General features: G+C 47.9%; 1 protein-coding gene and 1 long non-coding RNA gene across 2 annotated transcripts in view; both read left to right on the top strand.

The window, feature by feature from the left end:
• The window catches only part of CCDC12 (coiled-coil domain containing 12), a 29,279-nt gene extending 23,561 nt beyond the window's left edge, over positions 1 to 5,718 (top strand). Inside the window, exons 4-7 of the mRNA XM_053265843.1 lie at positions 1,154 to 1,215; positions 1,340 to 1,374; positions 3,164 to 3,240; positions 4,016 to 5,718. Of these exons, the coding sequence (XP_053121818.1) occupies positions 1,154 to 1,215; positions 1,340 to 1,374; positions 3,164 to 3,240; positions 4,016 to 4,095 (254 nt within the window). The 3' untranslated portion in view covers positions 4,096 to 5,718. The remainder of the gene's footprint in view (positions 1 to 1,153; positions 1,216 to 1,339; positions 1,375 to 3,163; positions 3,241 to 4,015) is intronic.
• A 4,842-nt stretch (positions 5,719 to 10,560) lies between these two features.
• Positions 10,561 to 12,707, top strand: LOC128331407 (uncharacterized). Its single transcript, XR_008310283.1, has 2 exons — positions 10,561 to 10,777; positions 12,139 to 12,707. It is a non-coding gene; the product is annotated as an uncharacterized LOC128331407 (long non-coding RNA).
• Positions 12,708 to 15,452: the final 2,745 nt, after the last annotated feature.

The raw sequence follows: 15,452 nt of genomic DNA, 5'->3' as shown, positions 1-15,452 counted from the left end.
CTTAAGTTCCTCCTCACAACAACCCTGTGAAGTAGGTTAGGCTGAGAGAGAAGTGACTGGCCAAGAGTCACCCAGCGAGTATCTTGGCTGAATGGGGATTTGAACTCGGGTCTCCCCAGTCCTAGTCCAGCATTCTAGCCACTACAGCACGCTGGCTCTCTCAGATGTGCACATTAGTACATCTGCCAAAGTCACCTGAAGTGGCACAGCAGGGAAATGCTCAACTCACAAGCAGAAGGTTGCCGCTTTGAATCCCTGCCGGTACTATATCGGGCAGCAGCACTATAGGAAGATGCTGAAAGGCATCATCTCAGACTGCGTGGGAGGAGGCCATGGTAAACCCCTCCTGTATTCTACCAAAGAAAACCACAGGGCTCTGTGGGCGCCAGGAGTCAAAATCAACTTTATGGCACCCTTAACCTTAACATCTGCCAAAGATCAAGGCAGCTCTGGAGGGTCCTAACAGAACATTTGAGGACTGCTCAGTTCGAGGTTTAAACTCAGTTGCTAGGAGGACTGGAAGCCACATATGCCCTTCAGTTCTAAACCAGCTGACCATGGCTTCTCCTCAAGGCATCTTGGGAATTGTAGTTCCACATGGGAGCTAGAGAGTCCTTCGAGAGAAGTCTCCGTGCCCTAATAAACTGCCATGCACGGGATTCCTTAGGGAAGCCATGCCACTACTGCCAGTGCAGTGTCACGTCGCTGTGAGTCCTTCTGCTCCAGCATCAGTGGCTGACAGCCTGAGCAGCCGTCCGGGGACTCGGCGTGCTTGTCATGCAACCAGAGAGCTTTCCCACAACCAGTGCACAGTCTCCGGTGATCTTGCCTCCAAAAGTATGTCCCTGAGTGCCGTGCAGCCCTCGGGGCGTATGCTTGGACGCCTACTTCTAGAGGCAGGGAAGATTGCTCAAAGTCGCTTCCTTCCTACTGCCTGGGCAGGTAGTGGGGAAACTCTCTGCAGCGCAGGCATGTCCTGCTGCTGGGTCCATGCTGCGTTGCTCTGGATGTGGGCCAGTGTTGATAGCCATGGGCTTGTGGCTCAGGAACTTCCCCTGCACCTCTTCCGCAGTCCTTGTTTGTTCCAGCTGTGAGGTTCTGCTCTCCTGTGCAACCTGGCAGTAATGTTGTGCTGTCTCTTGTTGCCCTCTAGTGGAGGACAAGGTGAAAGACCAGCTGGAGGCCGCCAAGCCAGAGCCCATCATCGAAGAAGTGGTAAGTGTTTGACCCCTTCATGACTTCTCCAAGTGAAACTGCAGGACGCGCTTCTGCCGCGGACTTTGTTTAGCATCTCTTAACGAGGGGTTCTTACCTTACGTGCTTTTGTCCCTTTTCCTAGGACTTGGCCAATCTTGCACCCAGAAAGCCTGACTGGTAAGTACAAAGGGTTGGATCTTATTATTCGATTTATATACCGCCTTTCATAAGACTTATTCCAAGGCGGTTTACAAAAGTTAATAGAATAAAATTCCATAAAATCCCATTGAAATATTGAAACCAATTAAGACACAAAAACACCAAAAAGCAGAGGCGGTGAAAACTTGTCTGTTTCCAAGGAGGCGGCACTAATCTCGGGCTGGGTTGAAACGCCTGCCTGCCTGCAGGTTTCGTTTGGTTTTCTAAGCAGAAGCCAAGCATGCCAAGTCAGAGCCCAGGTGATTTTAGATCAGGGGTTCCCTGATCAGAGGTCAACTTCCGGCCATTGGGGCTGGGGATTACGGGAGTTGAAGTCCAACAACAACTGGGGACCCCAGTATGAGGACCCCTGATCTAGGGCATTGTAAACCTTTCCCAAAACCTCACACCACTGTGTGCAGCAACCCTCCCTAGGGATGTGCAATCTGGCTCGACACTGGACAGGTTCAACGTCGAGCCGGTTCAGTTCGACGGTCCGGGGTCGAACCAAACCACCCCCTGTTCGGTCCAACCCTGGACCTAACATCCTCCGACTGTTCGGGGGTTTGCAGAACTTTAAAAAAAAAAATTTTTTTTAATGTCACTTACCCCCCTCTGGGGGAGTTGTTGGAGGCGGTGGGGGCATGTCCATGGAGGTTCCCTCTCCCCCCGCCGGCCTCAATGCAGCCTGAACCGGCTCCTTCAGCCGGCTCTTCGGCCTGCAATTGCGCAGTCATGGCAGCTTCCAAAATAGCCGCCGTGCCGAGGGGGAAGGCCCAAACGGGCCGAAGGGGCCGGTTTGGGCTGCATTGAGGCCAGCGGGGGGAGGGGGAACCTCCACGGACACCCCCCCCCAGACTGAACTGAACCGGGGTGGGTGGGTTTCGAGGGGGTGCCAGACCGAACTGGCCCGGTCAGGTTCGAGTCCGGTCCGGAATCAAACTGAACCGGACCAGCCAGTTCCATTCACATCCCTAACCTTCCCTTCTGGCCCAGGACATGGGTGCTGTGCTTGAGAACAAGGAGCAGCCAGGCACCATCACTTCCCCATATTATTGCTGGAGTTCTAAAAATGTGCTGTGGCTGTGTTGGAAGACAGGGAAGGCTTTACCTGTCGGCCACCAGAGTGAAATGTCTGATTGCTAATGGTGATGACTGTCATAAAATTCCTGAGCACCTCTGCTTTGAGTCAGCGTCGTGAAGGGCAAGTCCCAGTATCTGCTGTGGTGCCTTCCAAAGCAAGTTTTAAGGCTCCTCATTCTGGAGCCTGATGCCTGTTGTCCTTGGTCTTACTAGATCTGTTCTAGCTCTCTGGCCGGAGGTTTCAAAACAGATGTGTTTAAAAACCACAAGACAGAGAGCTCGTTTTTGTCTTGCGCTCTGTCTGGGGCTCTGGCCGTGTTTAACATGGCCTTTATATGTGTGAGTTGTGAGTGCCGCTTGGTAGAGGGACTTGATAATGTAGCTCTGAGCCCTTCTGGCAACTGAGTGGGCCATAAATCCAATGCGTTTCCTCCATGACTGGCCATTTGGTGGGTTGCTTTCCCTTCCCTGCTGCCGATGCCTGTGGATTTGTACCAGTCCTGTGAGTGGCCCCTTCCTTTGCATCCACCTCCCCCTTGCCGGAGGGGTCCTCGTCTTCCCCTGACTTCCCCTGAAGCCAGCTTCCTTGTGGAGCTCACGCCTTCCTTCCCCCAGCCTCCTTTCTATCCTCCTCCTAGCTGTGTCCAGCCTTCTTTTGTTTCCATTTCCCTCTCTTGCTTTCCAGGGACTTGAAACGAGACGTAGCCAAAAAACTGGAGAAGCTTGAGAAGCGGACGCAACGGGCCATTGCGGAGCTCATAAGTGAGTGCGCAGATAAAGCGGGCGTGGGTGGGGTGGTTTGCAGAGCTGGAAGTGAGGCTGAAAGTGGCAGGGGTGAGGGGGAGAGGCACTCGTTAAAAAACAACCACTGCAGAGCAGTTCTCGCTCTCCTCTGATATTGGCACTTCCTCCGCAAACCTATTGCGTTCTAGTCCTCTGCCTCGCCAATGCACTTACTCACACAATTCCAACCCCCCTCCCCAAAGGATCCAGATTGGTCCAGTGGATCTTGGGCAAGTCCTTCACGAAGAGGTCCACCCTTGGAGCCAGAAGTCAGAGGCTTCTGTTTCTAGAATACCAGAGTTGCTAGAATTCTGTATACTCGGGCAATGGCTGTAGGGGATGTTGTGCTCAGGAAGGGGGCAGAAAGAAGCACTCAGCAGCAGCTGCCTGTCAGTCACTATTGGCTGTCTCCAGGTTCAGAGGTGGTTTGCCTCTGGATGCCAGCTGCAGGGGGAAGAATAGCAGGAGAGGGGGCATGCCTTCACTGCCTGTTTGGGGGCTTCCCAGAGGTATCTGGTGGGCCACTGTGGGAAACGGGGCTGGACTAGATGGGCCCGGGGCCTGATCCAGCAGGGCTGCCCTAGAAGGATTCTCCAGTGGCTGCTGCCATGGTGGAATCCTGCCAGACAGGCGTGTTTTGGTCTTGCTGTGTCTGTTTAGACTTGCAGGGCCAGGACTGCCCCTGCACCATGGGGCAGTGATGCTGTGCAGCCTGGCGATTGCTGAGCAGAGTGTGTGTTTTCTCTTCTCACAGGAGAGAGGCTGAGAGGCCAGGAGGAGAACTTGGCGTCGGCAGTTGACTCGGCGAAACAAGAAGGAAGCGATTCGGACTGAGGCAGCCTGTGGAGCCGGCTTGGGGAATGGATTCTCTTGGTTCAGCCCACAAGGCAGGTCTTGACGCTGGCGATCTGTTGAGAAGCTTCTTTAAGTCTCCAGCGGACACTGGCTGGACCCGTGAACCAAGGGGTCCCAGCGTACCCCACACAGATCTACAAAATGCAAGGGCCGGCTGAGTGTTTGCAGAGACATTGACCTCTTTCCTGGCAGGCGTCTGGATGGACTAATAGCTTGCAAGCTGGTGGGTGAGGCAGGGGCGGGACAGAGCAGCTGCTTGCAGAGCAGATCAAGAAGGGTGGAAAGGGAACGATGCCGAAGAAGCCATCTACGATCATTTGCAGGACTGGGGCCTAGCAGTTAGCTTTGGAACCCAGAGGGAAGGTGGGGTGAGAGGTGGGTGGAGTGCAGTGGCCCTGTGCGTGCTGGGTCTGTATCCTGTCTGCAAGGAGTAGCGTGCGTCTAGCTGGAGTTACCAGTCAGAAACCATCCGGATGTGCAGAAAATCTTTGGGCTCTTTTCAGGGTAAATTCCAACACGATTGGCAGTACCTGAAGTCATCCCCTCAGAAGGCTTTGTGGGTGGACAGGCTGGGTGTGAATGGGTTACCCACTTAAACTGGCCCCGGAATGACTTCTGTGAGCCAGACCCTGGACTCTGCATGTGGGCGTCTCATTGGCAACGGCTGAACAGCGGTGTGACTAGCCCGTTCCAGTGAACCTTCTTGCTTGTGCACGTGTGTGTCCAGAGGAAGCTTTAAACACCCAATCCAATACGTGTCAAGTGTGAGGTTCTAGGAGGATCTTGGGAAGACAGGATCCTGGGCCAAGAGTGGCTGGCTCACTTGGCCAGTCGCCTTGAGGTCTTTTGCCTGGGCTTCCCTGCTGACTTGCTTTACGCCTCCCTTCTGAGAGGAAGAGCGAAGGGTTTGCAGCCTCCCCACCTTGTCAGTGCTGCAGCGTGAGCTGAGACACGTGCAGACCTTGGGACAAGGGATTTGTATGTGTGGATGGAATTTGGCCCCACCCCAAGAATCCAACCTTGTAGCTGACCCCCACGGCTCCTAGGGGCCGGGACAGCCTTGCAGCTGATGTGTGCAGTTGGAAAGATCTGGTTCTTCTGTTCCCCACCTCTCCAGTCTACAGGTCCCCAAGTTTGGGTCCCCAAATGTTGTTGGACTACAGCTCCCATCATCCACAGCTACAATGGCCTGGGAATGATGTAGTCTGGCATCATCCGGGGATCTAAGCTTGGGGACCCCCTGCTGTCGTGCCCTGCAGTGAAATTGGCCCTCTTGCGACTGTCTTGCAAAGGAATTTGTCAAGGGGCCTTGTTGCTTTATGTTAAGGTCTGGGCACCCAAAGGCCAGTTCTGAGGAGGCAGACCCAAGGGGGGACCAGAAGAGGCCTCCTGGAGCATCTTTAATGGCCAGATGGTACGTGGTGGGTTGCTTCAAGACAACCTCTCTTGCCTTGGAGCCTGAGGGGGCTGATGCTAAGCTCTTCCCTTTCTCATGTTTTCTGTTCTTCCAAAATGTAGGTCTCTCCCAATTCAACCAACTTATGCTGAGTTTTACTGTTGGGTTTTTTTACACTCTTTGCAATAAAATGTTGATCAACAGTCTGTCCTCTTTCTTGTTGTGTTTTCTGTTCTAAAAAATTAAAGAAAAAAACACAAGCACAATCAAGCAGCATCTTGTACATTGTCCCATACTGCATGAAAGCTTTCACAGCTAAAGTATTGCTCTGTGGAGCTCTAAAGCTTACACGTGTTCTCCAGCTAAAGTTGCCATGCCCTTCTGCTTTCTTTTTCTTTCCTTTCTTTATCTTGTACACCCAGGCCTTTCTTGACTGCCTCCAAAATGTGTGTCCGCATGCACAAAAATAGACACAATTGGGTACCTCTATGGGGTTATTAATGAGAGGGGTGCCTAGCATGTCCTCTTCACTCACCCTTGGCATGCCAAAGTACACGCTTCCCTCCTTCCTAGGGAGGGATCCTGCTCAGCAAAGCTGAGTGGTGAGGTTAGCCATGTGACTTGATAGCAAGGAGCAGATGGGCTTGACTTGGTGGTTGAGACCTATGAAGTGCCTTCCAGCTCCGATGCCGTCCCAGAGCGTTCTCCTTGTACAGAGGAGAAGATTGCCTTTCTGTATTATGAAGAGAGGTACTCAGCTTTGAAAAAGACATACACTTCCACTAATTCCTTAAATAAATTAATGTTCAGTGTTAATGTTAAGCATCATCTTGTTGACACACTCAAGTTATGCCAAACCCAACAGTGTCTTGGACCGGTTGCTGGGCAAGACTTTCACTGGTAGCCCGTTTCGGGGAACTCAGTTCCAATCTTGACCATTTTAAAGCCATGTAGGGTCTTTGGTTGGGGATATCTGAAAGAGCAGCTTCTCCCCTCTCAGTCTGCCTGTACCTTTCGGTCTAGTTATGAGAACCTTTGTGGCTCCCACCACTGCCAAAGATAACTTCAGCCTCCAAGCCTGAGAAGCTCAGTTCCGAATTGGGTATATAGTCAGTATCCTCTGCCATGAAGACAGATGCAACAGACTCATTCAGCTTCTCTGCAATCTCCCTATCCTTCATAATTATCCCTTTTACACATATATTTCAGCCTTGCAGAGAAACCTTTCTTATGAGGCAAGGCTACAACACCTGGGGCTCTTTAGTTTTGAAAAAAGACTGCGGGGAGACATGGTAGAGATCTATAAAATCAGGCATGGTGTGGAGGAAGTGGAAAGAGAAAAATTCTTCTCCCTCTCACATAATGCTAGAAACAGGGGTCATCCCATAAAATTGATTGCCAGGAAATTTAGGACCAGCAAACGGAAGTACTTTTTCACACAATGCATAATCAACTTGTGGAATTCTCTGCCACAAGATGTCGTGGCAGCCAACAACCTGGATGGCTTTAAGAGGGGTTTGGATCACTTCATGGAGGAGAGGTCTATCAACGGCTACTACAGGTGAAACTCGGAAAATTAGAATATCGTGCAAAAGTCCATTAATTTCAGTAATGCAAATTAAAAGGTGAAACTGATATATGAGACAGACGCATTACATGCAAAGTGAGATAAGTCAAGCCTTAATTTGTTATAATTTGCATTCCTGAAATTAATGGACTTTTGCACGATATTCTAATTTTCCGAGTTTCACCTGTAGTTGGAGGGCTATAGACCACCTCCAGCCTCAAAGGTAGGATGCCTCTTGAGTCCCAGTTGCAGGGGAGTAACAGCAGGAGAGAGGGCATGCCCTCACTTCTTGCCTGTGGCTTCCAGCAGCATCTGGTGGGCCACTGTGGGAAGCAGGATGCTGGACTAGAAGGGCCTTGGGCCTGATCCAGCAGGGCTGCTCTTACGTTCTTATGTTCTTCCCTACCTGTGTGTTGTAAAATATCTATAACTAGTAGGTGAGGCCTGCTGTTGACTGGGCAATGTCATTTTGTGTAAACTGCATGGCTTGGAAAGTCCAAGAAAGTAAATATATATAATAGAATTTTTTAAATTAATGTGCTTGCAAAATGGAAGTAAAGTATCAGTCTGAAATTTTCGTAGGATTTCAACTTCAAACATTATTCATTTCAATTGCCTCATGGTAAATTTGAATCTGAGAACGAACTACTTCTCCTGTGCATGTTGCAGTTTTTGAATTATTGGTCTGACGGTTAAAAAATCTTTTGAGAACAATAAAATAACAACTTGTGCCCTGGGTATTTAAGAGAATGTCTTCTTCACCATGAGCCCCATCGCCTATTGAGAACATCTGGAGAGGTTCGTCTGCAGTTGCCACCAGCTGGTCTGGTGGCTATGCTGGGACGGGCCTTCTCTGCGTCTGCCCCGAGACTCTGGAATGTGCTCCCTGCTGAAATAAGAGCCTCCCCATCTCTGACAACTTTTTTAAAAAGTCTCTAAGACACATTTATTCACCAAGCTTTTTAACTAAACCTATGGTTTTAAATTGTGTTACGGTTTTAATTTCTGTTTTAATTTCTGTTGCTGTGGACCACCCAGAGATGGAAGTTTGGGGTGGTGCATTTCTTCTAAGAAAAACCAAACTTATTTACTTATTTTTTAAAAATCTATTTCATGTAAAAAGTAGTGCATTCAGCTAATTTAAGTGGCAGGATTGTGTGTGCAGAATTTAGTATCTGTAGATAATCAGAATTATGACTTTGTTTTGCACAAATGAACTCCTCAAAATCCATAATAGATTTAAATTCTGCCCACTAAAGATAATGCTTCATGCATCAACTTCATCTATGACTGTCTCATGTTATTCCAAAATATTGCAAGTCAGCTAATGCGTTGCCTATTAAAATTGCATCTGTGAACTTCCAGGAATTGTCAGTATTTAGACGCCTAAAGATGAGGCAACATTTAACCTAATTCAAACTTCCTTTAACAGACTCCTTGCAGCGTTCAAGAAGGAACTTCACCTCCACAGCGTTTTCCGGACTACAAGATTTGCAATGGTTGATGTGTTGTAAACTGTGATGGAATAGTGCAATGGTTTCAAAACAAGAGTAAAGGGTTGTTTAATGCTTCGTTGTAAGCTGGTGGCCATTCATATTTTCCATCTGCTGTGACCAATTTCTCGGGTGCCTTGTGCTAATCCTTCAGCAGGGGAATGTACCATTCCAAAACAAAACCTTTCACCATTGCATCCTTGCTCAAGTGATTCCAGGAATAAATTTTTCTTAAAATGTGGAAATATGGGCTATACGGAGGGGCACTTAGCAGATACGTTGCAGCTACGTTGTAATCTGGAAAACGCCCTGGAGGAAGAAACTTGATTTATCTTTTCTGCTGATCAGCATCTTGCACACATGAGCTAGAAGTTGTAGTGAAAGAATCCTCAACATCATCCCGACCTGACAGAAGGCTATTTCTAAGGGAATCGTCCCATTTCATGTTGTCTGCCTCCAATACCCTTTCTCACTAGCCCAGTGGAAGGTGTCCCCACCCCACATTTCTTCACAATTGCAGCTCCTGCAAGAAGTAGAACAAACTTTGTAGCAAACGGGATCCTCTGCTAAACCAAATCTCGATTTACATGGGTGTCAGGCCTGGGGTGCTGAGCCACAAAGTCTAATTTTAGCAGCCCATAGGCTGTTTTTGAACATGTAGACTAGAACATCTGGCTTTAGGACTGACTGGGTACCACCAGGTCAGGAAACTGCAGGTCTTTAATGTCAAATGGAACAGGAATGTATGGCCAAGGAATACGTAGTCTCTAGAACTGCACTCCTCAGCCATGAATGAGAAAACCAGTGTGCCTGTACAGCTGGGCTCTGGGGCTCTCAATGTTGGGTCCCCAGATGTTGCTGGACTTCATTGTCCATCACCCCATCATATAATGCCAAAGGCCATTGTGACTGGGGATGATGGGAGTTGTAGTCCAGCAATATCTGGGGACCCAAGACGGAGAGCTTACTGGCTTAGGTGAATACATAGCTTTGGGGCTGTATTGTAGAAGAGCCCTGGTGTGGACCTGATACAAATTCTATCTAGTCAAGCCCCCTTCCCAAAGGGGCCAACCAGCTGCCTCGAGGAAGCCCATAACCAGGGCTCAAAGGCTATCGGTATACTGCTGCCCCTGAACATGGAAGCACTATATGGCTCCAATGGCTAATAGCTGTTGAGAGACCCCCCCTCCTCTGTGGATTACTCAAATCCCAATTTCATATCTTGTGGCAGTGAGTTCCACACACTAATTATGCATTGTGTGAAGATGTCCTTTCTTTTGTCTGTCCAGAATCACCTAACAAAGAATTTCAGTGAATGACTCTGAGTTCTTGCACGAGAGAGGGAGGGAAACCACCACTAGGAACAAAACCACCAGACCCAACACAGGTACCTTGGGAGAGTCTGCAGCCCTAGTAAGGAAGAAGGGAGAGGCAGGAAAATAAGAGATGACTTGGGGCCCTTTGGGTTCAACCAGTTGGTGGCAGTGGGTGAACTGAAGGGTGATGACACTCATAGGGAGCTGCCATATACTGAGTCAGACCATTGGTCTATCTAGCTCAGTACTGTCTGAGACTGGCAGCAGCTTCTCCAGGGTTGCAGGCAGGAATCTCTCTCTCAGCCCTGTCTTGGAGATGCTGCCAGGGAGGGAACTTGGAACCTTCTGCTCTTCCCAGAGCGGCTCCATCCCCTGAGGGGGAATATCTTGCAGTGCTCACACTTCTAGTCTCCCATTCATATGCAACCAGGGCAGACCCTGCTTAGCTAAGGGGAGAAGTCATGCTTGCTACCACAAGACCAGCCCTCCTCTCTAAACACCCAACTGCTTTTCAACTGGTAAGGCAACCCAATGGGGAAATCCTTTGCAGAGCAGATTGCAACATGTTGCATGCAAAGGCTTGTCTTGTTCATCCTGGAGAGGAAGAGAATTCATGAAAGTATCCCCCTCCCACGCAGTGCAATTAAAACATGCCCGGAAAGCAACTGGCTCTCAGAAGGAAGGTTTAAAAGGAGGGTTCTTCTTTGGCTCCCCAAGCACAGAGATCCCAGGCGCCATGCAGAGTCCACGGCTGCTCTTTGCGCTGCTGGCCAGCGTCATACTTTTAGTGGCCGCCCTGGCTGGGACAGAAGCCCAGGAGCCAGTGGGCACCGAAAAGGCCCAGGATGCAGACTCTCAACTGGAGGGGTCCCATCCCAAGCCCTCAACTGTGAGTATGGAAGGTAGAGTCTGCAACCGATTTCTGAACGGGTGCCAAATAGATCTCAGGATTCAAGGCTGTTTGGAGAGCATGACACGTTCATTTTCAGTCCCAAGCTTCAGCTTGCAGACTGCTCGGAATGGTGGCAGTGGGGAGAGTTCACCTGAGTGTGTGCAAAGTGCATTTCCCTTGCCACTGAATAACTACTGGCCGGTTTATACATTGCAGAAGTTGAGCAGTGGTTTCTGAGTGCAAATGGAAAGATGTCTTTTGTTTCAGTTTTTGTAATTACTGCTTTTCTTTTGTGTGTGATTTTATGTTTCTTTTAAAACTGCTTTGCACTGCTGAACTGTGGAAAAATGGAGAGATGCATCTTTACAACAAAGTATACAGAGGTATAAATGCCTCTTCCCTAACCCCTAATATGAAGGCCAGGCTTGCCTTCTCCCTGCTGAGCTCTTTTTCTGGGTTCAGAAAGCTTACTCTTTTTTTTCCTGTTTGTCTGGATAAACTCCCCACCCACCCCATTTGAAGTTGTACGATTCTAGTAAAGATGACTTGATTGTATAGCCCACCACCCCCATTTATTCATTTATAGTCTTCTTTCCTTCAGGGAAGTAAGCTTATGGAATCACCCAGTTCTGTTTGTGTGTGTATGTGTGTATGTGCCCTATCAACTTCGCAATGCCTGGACCGAATTGAACCAAATTTGGTACGGTTGTAGGGACACCTCACCAGTATAGTTTGTGATGATGTCATCTGCCTCACTTCAAGATGGTGGAAGCATGAATGTTTGAGGTGCAGGTGGGCTAACTTGGGAACCACCAATGTGATGATGTCATCCACCCCAATTCAAAATGGTAGACATGCGAACATTTGAGGTGCAAATGGGATAACTTCTGAAGATGGTAATGATCTATTAAGATTATAGTGAAAGGAAAGTAGGAAGATTAGTTCTTAGCGGAACTTCTTATTTACTTTTGTATTTGACCCTTCCTCCTAAGAGCTCAGGACGTACAGACCCCTTTATCCTGTGCACATGACGTATGGGCACTCATGTCTCACTAGGGACAAGATTTGTCCGCTTGACCTTTTGGTGATTTAACTCCTAGAAACCCTGGAAAGGAAACTGGAACTTGGCCAGTTCTGGTAACTCACACTAACAAAATCTTAACAAGGCAGCCTCCCAAATCAAAAGCAAGGGCAGCGATTTAGGAAGGACAGGTAATTAAAAAAAACAGGGACTGCCCTGAAAATCAAAAATACTTGGAGTTTATGAAACGTGTCCTGGATAATCTGTTTCAGGCTTAGGTGGGGGATCATTCTACCCCCGTCTCCCAACTCCAGGTAACTCAGTTTTTGTTTTTCAGAGAGCCAGGGTGAAGCAATTTGACTGGCGGAAGACTCCAAAGCCTGGAACATACACCCCCTTGGCTGAAAATAACACAGGAAACGTTGTCTGAAGGGAACCTTCCTCTGCCGCCGCTACCATCATCTTCTCGAGGGTGTGGGGTAGCTGTCCCTTTCCAACCGCTAAGCTCTTTGCTGGGGTCCTTGTACTGGTGGCAATGTTTCCTGACAGCTGCGCTCAGTTGCTGGATGTCTCTTGGCGTATATGCAGGGGCAACCCTTCTGTGAGGCGAGAGAGGAGGCTGTTCCCTCAAGCAGCAGGTTTCCGGGCAGCAGCAGGGCAGCCAGATGTTGCCAGCTTCTCCCTGACCCCTCGCCTGCCTCCAGACTCCAGCTCTTGAAGACAGGGAAGGGGGCAGCATGCCCCAGCACGCCTGTCTGGGCTGCTGCTTTCTCGCTGCAGGCAGCTCCAGAAGAGGCATCGCGTTTTCTTTCTGGAATGGACCCTCTCTGTCTTTTCCAGCACCGCATGGAGCTTCCTATTTGGCCTGCCCTGATCATAGCAATAAACACAGTTTGCTTCCGAGAAGTTGGTGTATGTTAATATGTCTGTATGTGGGAACTCCTCATGTGGCCACTGAGGAGGTCTGGGGAAATGGGAGAAACCCCTTCATGTCAAGGCACCACGTCATCTTTTGATTTCCACTTCACACGTCTGAATCCTTCTAGGGTTGTTACTGTTGTTGCTGCCCTAGCTGAAGGAAACAGCAGCCAAAACAGAACCTCCAGATCAATTTTGTATTTGGAATGAAGCTTGGCTTGCTTGCTTGAGTTGTCAGGCCAGAGGATTCTGGGATGCTCCCCCAGTTTGTGCCTCTTTGACCCTTGCTGATTGAAGTGACCCACAGATGGGCTCTGGACCAGTCCCCACCTCAGATCCCAGAGAGAGTCAGGGTATATATCTATGTCCCATACCATAACCATGTTGGCTATGATTCAGAGAAGCTATAAAAGGGAAGAAGACTTCCTTCAGAAAATAGAAGTCAAATATTCATGTGTGGATTGGTTGCTGCTTGAAGGAAAGGAAACAGAGGGTAGAGATAAACTGACAGCTTTCACTGTGGAAGGAAATAAGAAGTGGGGTCTCCCAGAGGGTCTAGGACAACTCTCTGCGGCCAACTCTCTGCGGGACACCTCAACACGACTGACTCACTGCAGGGACAACTAAATGCGAATCTCTGACAAACACTTCAAAGCAACCCCATGCTCTCTCTTCATTCTCCAGCAAACCCGATATTGCCCCGCACTTCAAAACAGTTCCCTGCTCTCTCTCTATGGGAAATTCTCTCTTGGAAGTGGGTGAAGGAGGTGCAGAACAGCCCACTCCTGCCAGCAACCAGCAGACACGCAATTATTACTTTATTGGAATTTGAGGTTAATAGGATGTCTCCTCTTGCCTCTGGGGTACAATCCATAAGAAGGCAGCTCACAAAAAAGGTAGACAAACCCATTAACAGTTATATGAACATATTTGGTCCAACATGATAAAACACAAATGATAAAAATCAAGTTAAACTTCAAACAGGGGACTAAAAACAAAGTAAATGAAAAGCCTAATGAAAGGTCAATATTTGTACAGCCCTCTTGAATGAGGCCAGGGACTAGACTAGCATTTTGCTAGTAATTAATAAGTAGCCACATTAAACAAACCACCACCACTTATAGGCCCATATAACTGCATGAATATAACCCCTCCCCCCATTATCATAGAGTTTGCATACAAATCATTTGCATAAAAATGGTTATAACTTCAAGCAAACATTGTAAATTTAGACATAAGAATAACAGCCAATTATGAAACTGTAAGTGTTCATAAACAGGCCCCCAAATTTATATATATATTTATTTATTTTTACATTTATATCCTGCTCTTCCTCCAAGGAGCTCAGAGTACATGCCGCTGTGTATCCTCACAACAGAGGCATATTTAGGGAAAATAGCGCCTAGGGCAAACACTGAAATTGCACCCCCTGTCCAAGCATCTGACACCCATCTTTGAGATAACTTTACCATAATATCAGCTGAAAAATACAAGTCAAGCTCGTTAATCTTTTAATATTTCAAAAACTATTTAGCAGTGGACTTAGCCAGACCAAAAAATGCTGGAAAACTACAAATTTCAGTATGTGGGGGGTCATGAAATACCCGAATACTATGTGGAGATGTACTTGGAAAACTAAACTGAAGTGCCTGTCTAATTCTCTACTATGCATTGTAGCATCACCATTACATAAGTTTTAAAAATAAATGGAGAATTTGACTTTTCCCAGATACTCTGTAAATAATTAAAGGATATGCAGAGTAAACTGTGTCACTGCTTGGAATATATTCTAGTCTTTCAGAAAGACAGTTAAAAATGAGAGAAAGAGAGCAAGAAACTCCCAGTGGGCCTTAATATTAAGGATTTCACACTGATTCAAAGACAAATTCACCATTAATAGCCATATTAGCAAGACATCACATTTAACTCACTTATCACAAGAAGCAAAGTAAGAGCAAATGAATACAATCCTAGCTCATAAGCATCAGCTCAATATTCACAAGCCCTGATTCTCTGTACATAGTGCCAATCTGAATATGTGTACAGTGACTTATATTATATATAATTATTTTTTTACCGGTAGCCCCTTTGGGGGGCTTCCTAAAGGCTGGGGGGGGGGCTTGCAAAAATTCCTCCTCCCCCCACTGGCCTCTAGGGCCTCGCAGAGACCGTTTGAGCACGTGCAGTGGCCGTTTTTAAAAATCTTTTTTAAAAAAATGGCCACTGAAAACAAAATGGCCACCGTGCATGCTCAAATGGCCTCTGCAAGGCCTGGCAAGACCTAGGGCCTCACAGAGGCCATTTGAGCATGCACGGTGGCCATTTTGTTTTTGGCAGCCATTTTTTTTTAAAAAATAATTTTACAAAATGGCGCCCCCCTTCAAGTGGCGCCCAGGGCACGTGCCCTGCCTGCCCTACCCCTAGATACGCCCCTGCCTCACAACAACCCTGTGAGGTAGGTTAGGAAAACCCACACCAATTCCAAATCAAATCTGGAAAACCCACACCAATTACAAGGGGAGCCAAACATGGAATTCCATAGTGCAATAAAATGCTATTGCTATGCAAGCTCTGGAAATAAGAATGGATGATAAAATGTATGAACATGGATGATAAAATGTATGAACAACAACGCGCCAAGCTGTACTGTCCTGGACCCACTTCTGCTTGATGTGACAAAAATGCACTAGTAAAACATCAAAAATATTTTTGTTAAGCTACTTGATAATTGTG

This window comes from Hemicordylus capensis, chromosome 6 (assembly GCF_027244095.1).
Source record: "Hemicordylus capensis ecotype Gifberg chromosome 6, rHemCap1.1.pri, whole genome shotgun sequence".
NCBI lineage: Eukaryota > Metazoa > Chordata > Lepidosauria > Squamata > Cordylidae > Hemicordylus > Hemicordylus capensis.
This window is presented reverse-complemented; position numbering and strand designations above follow the sequence as displayed.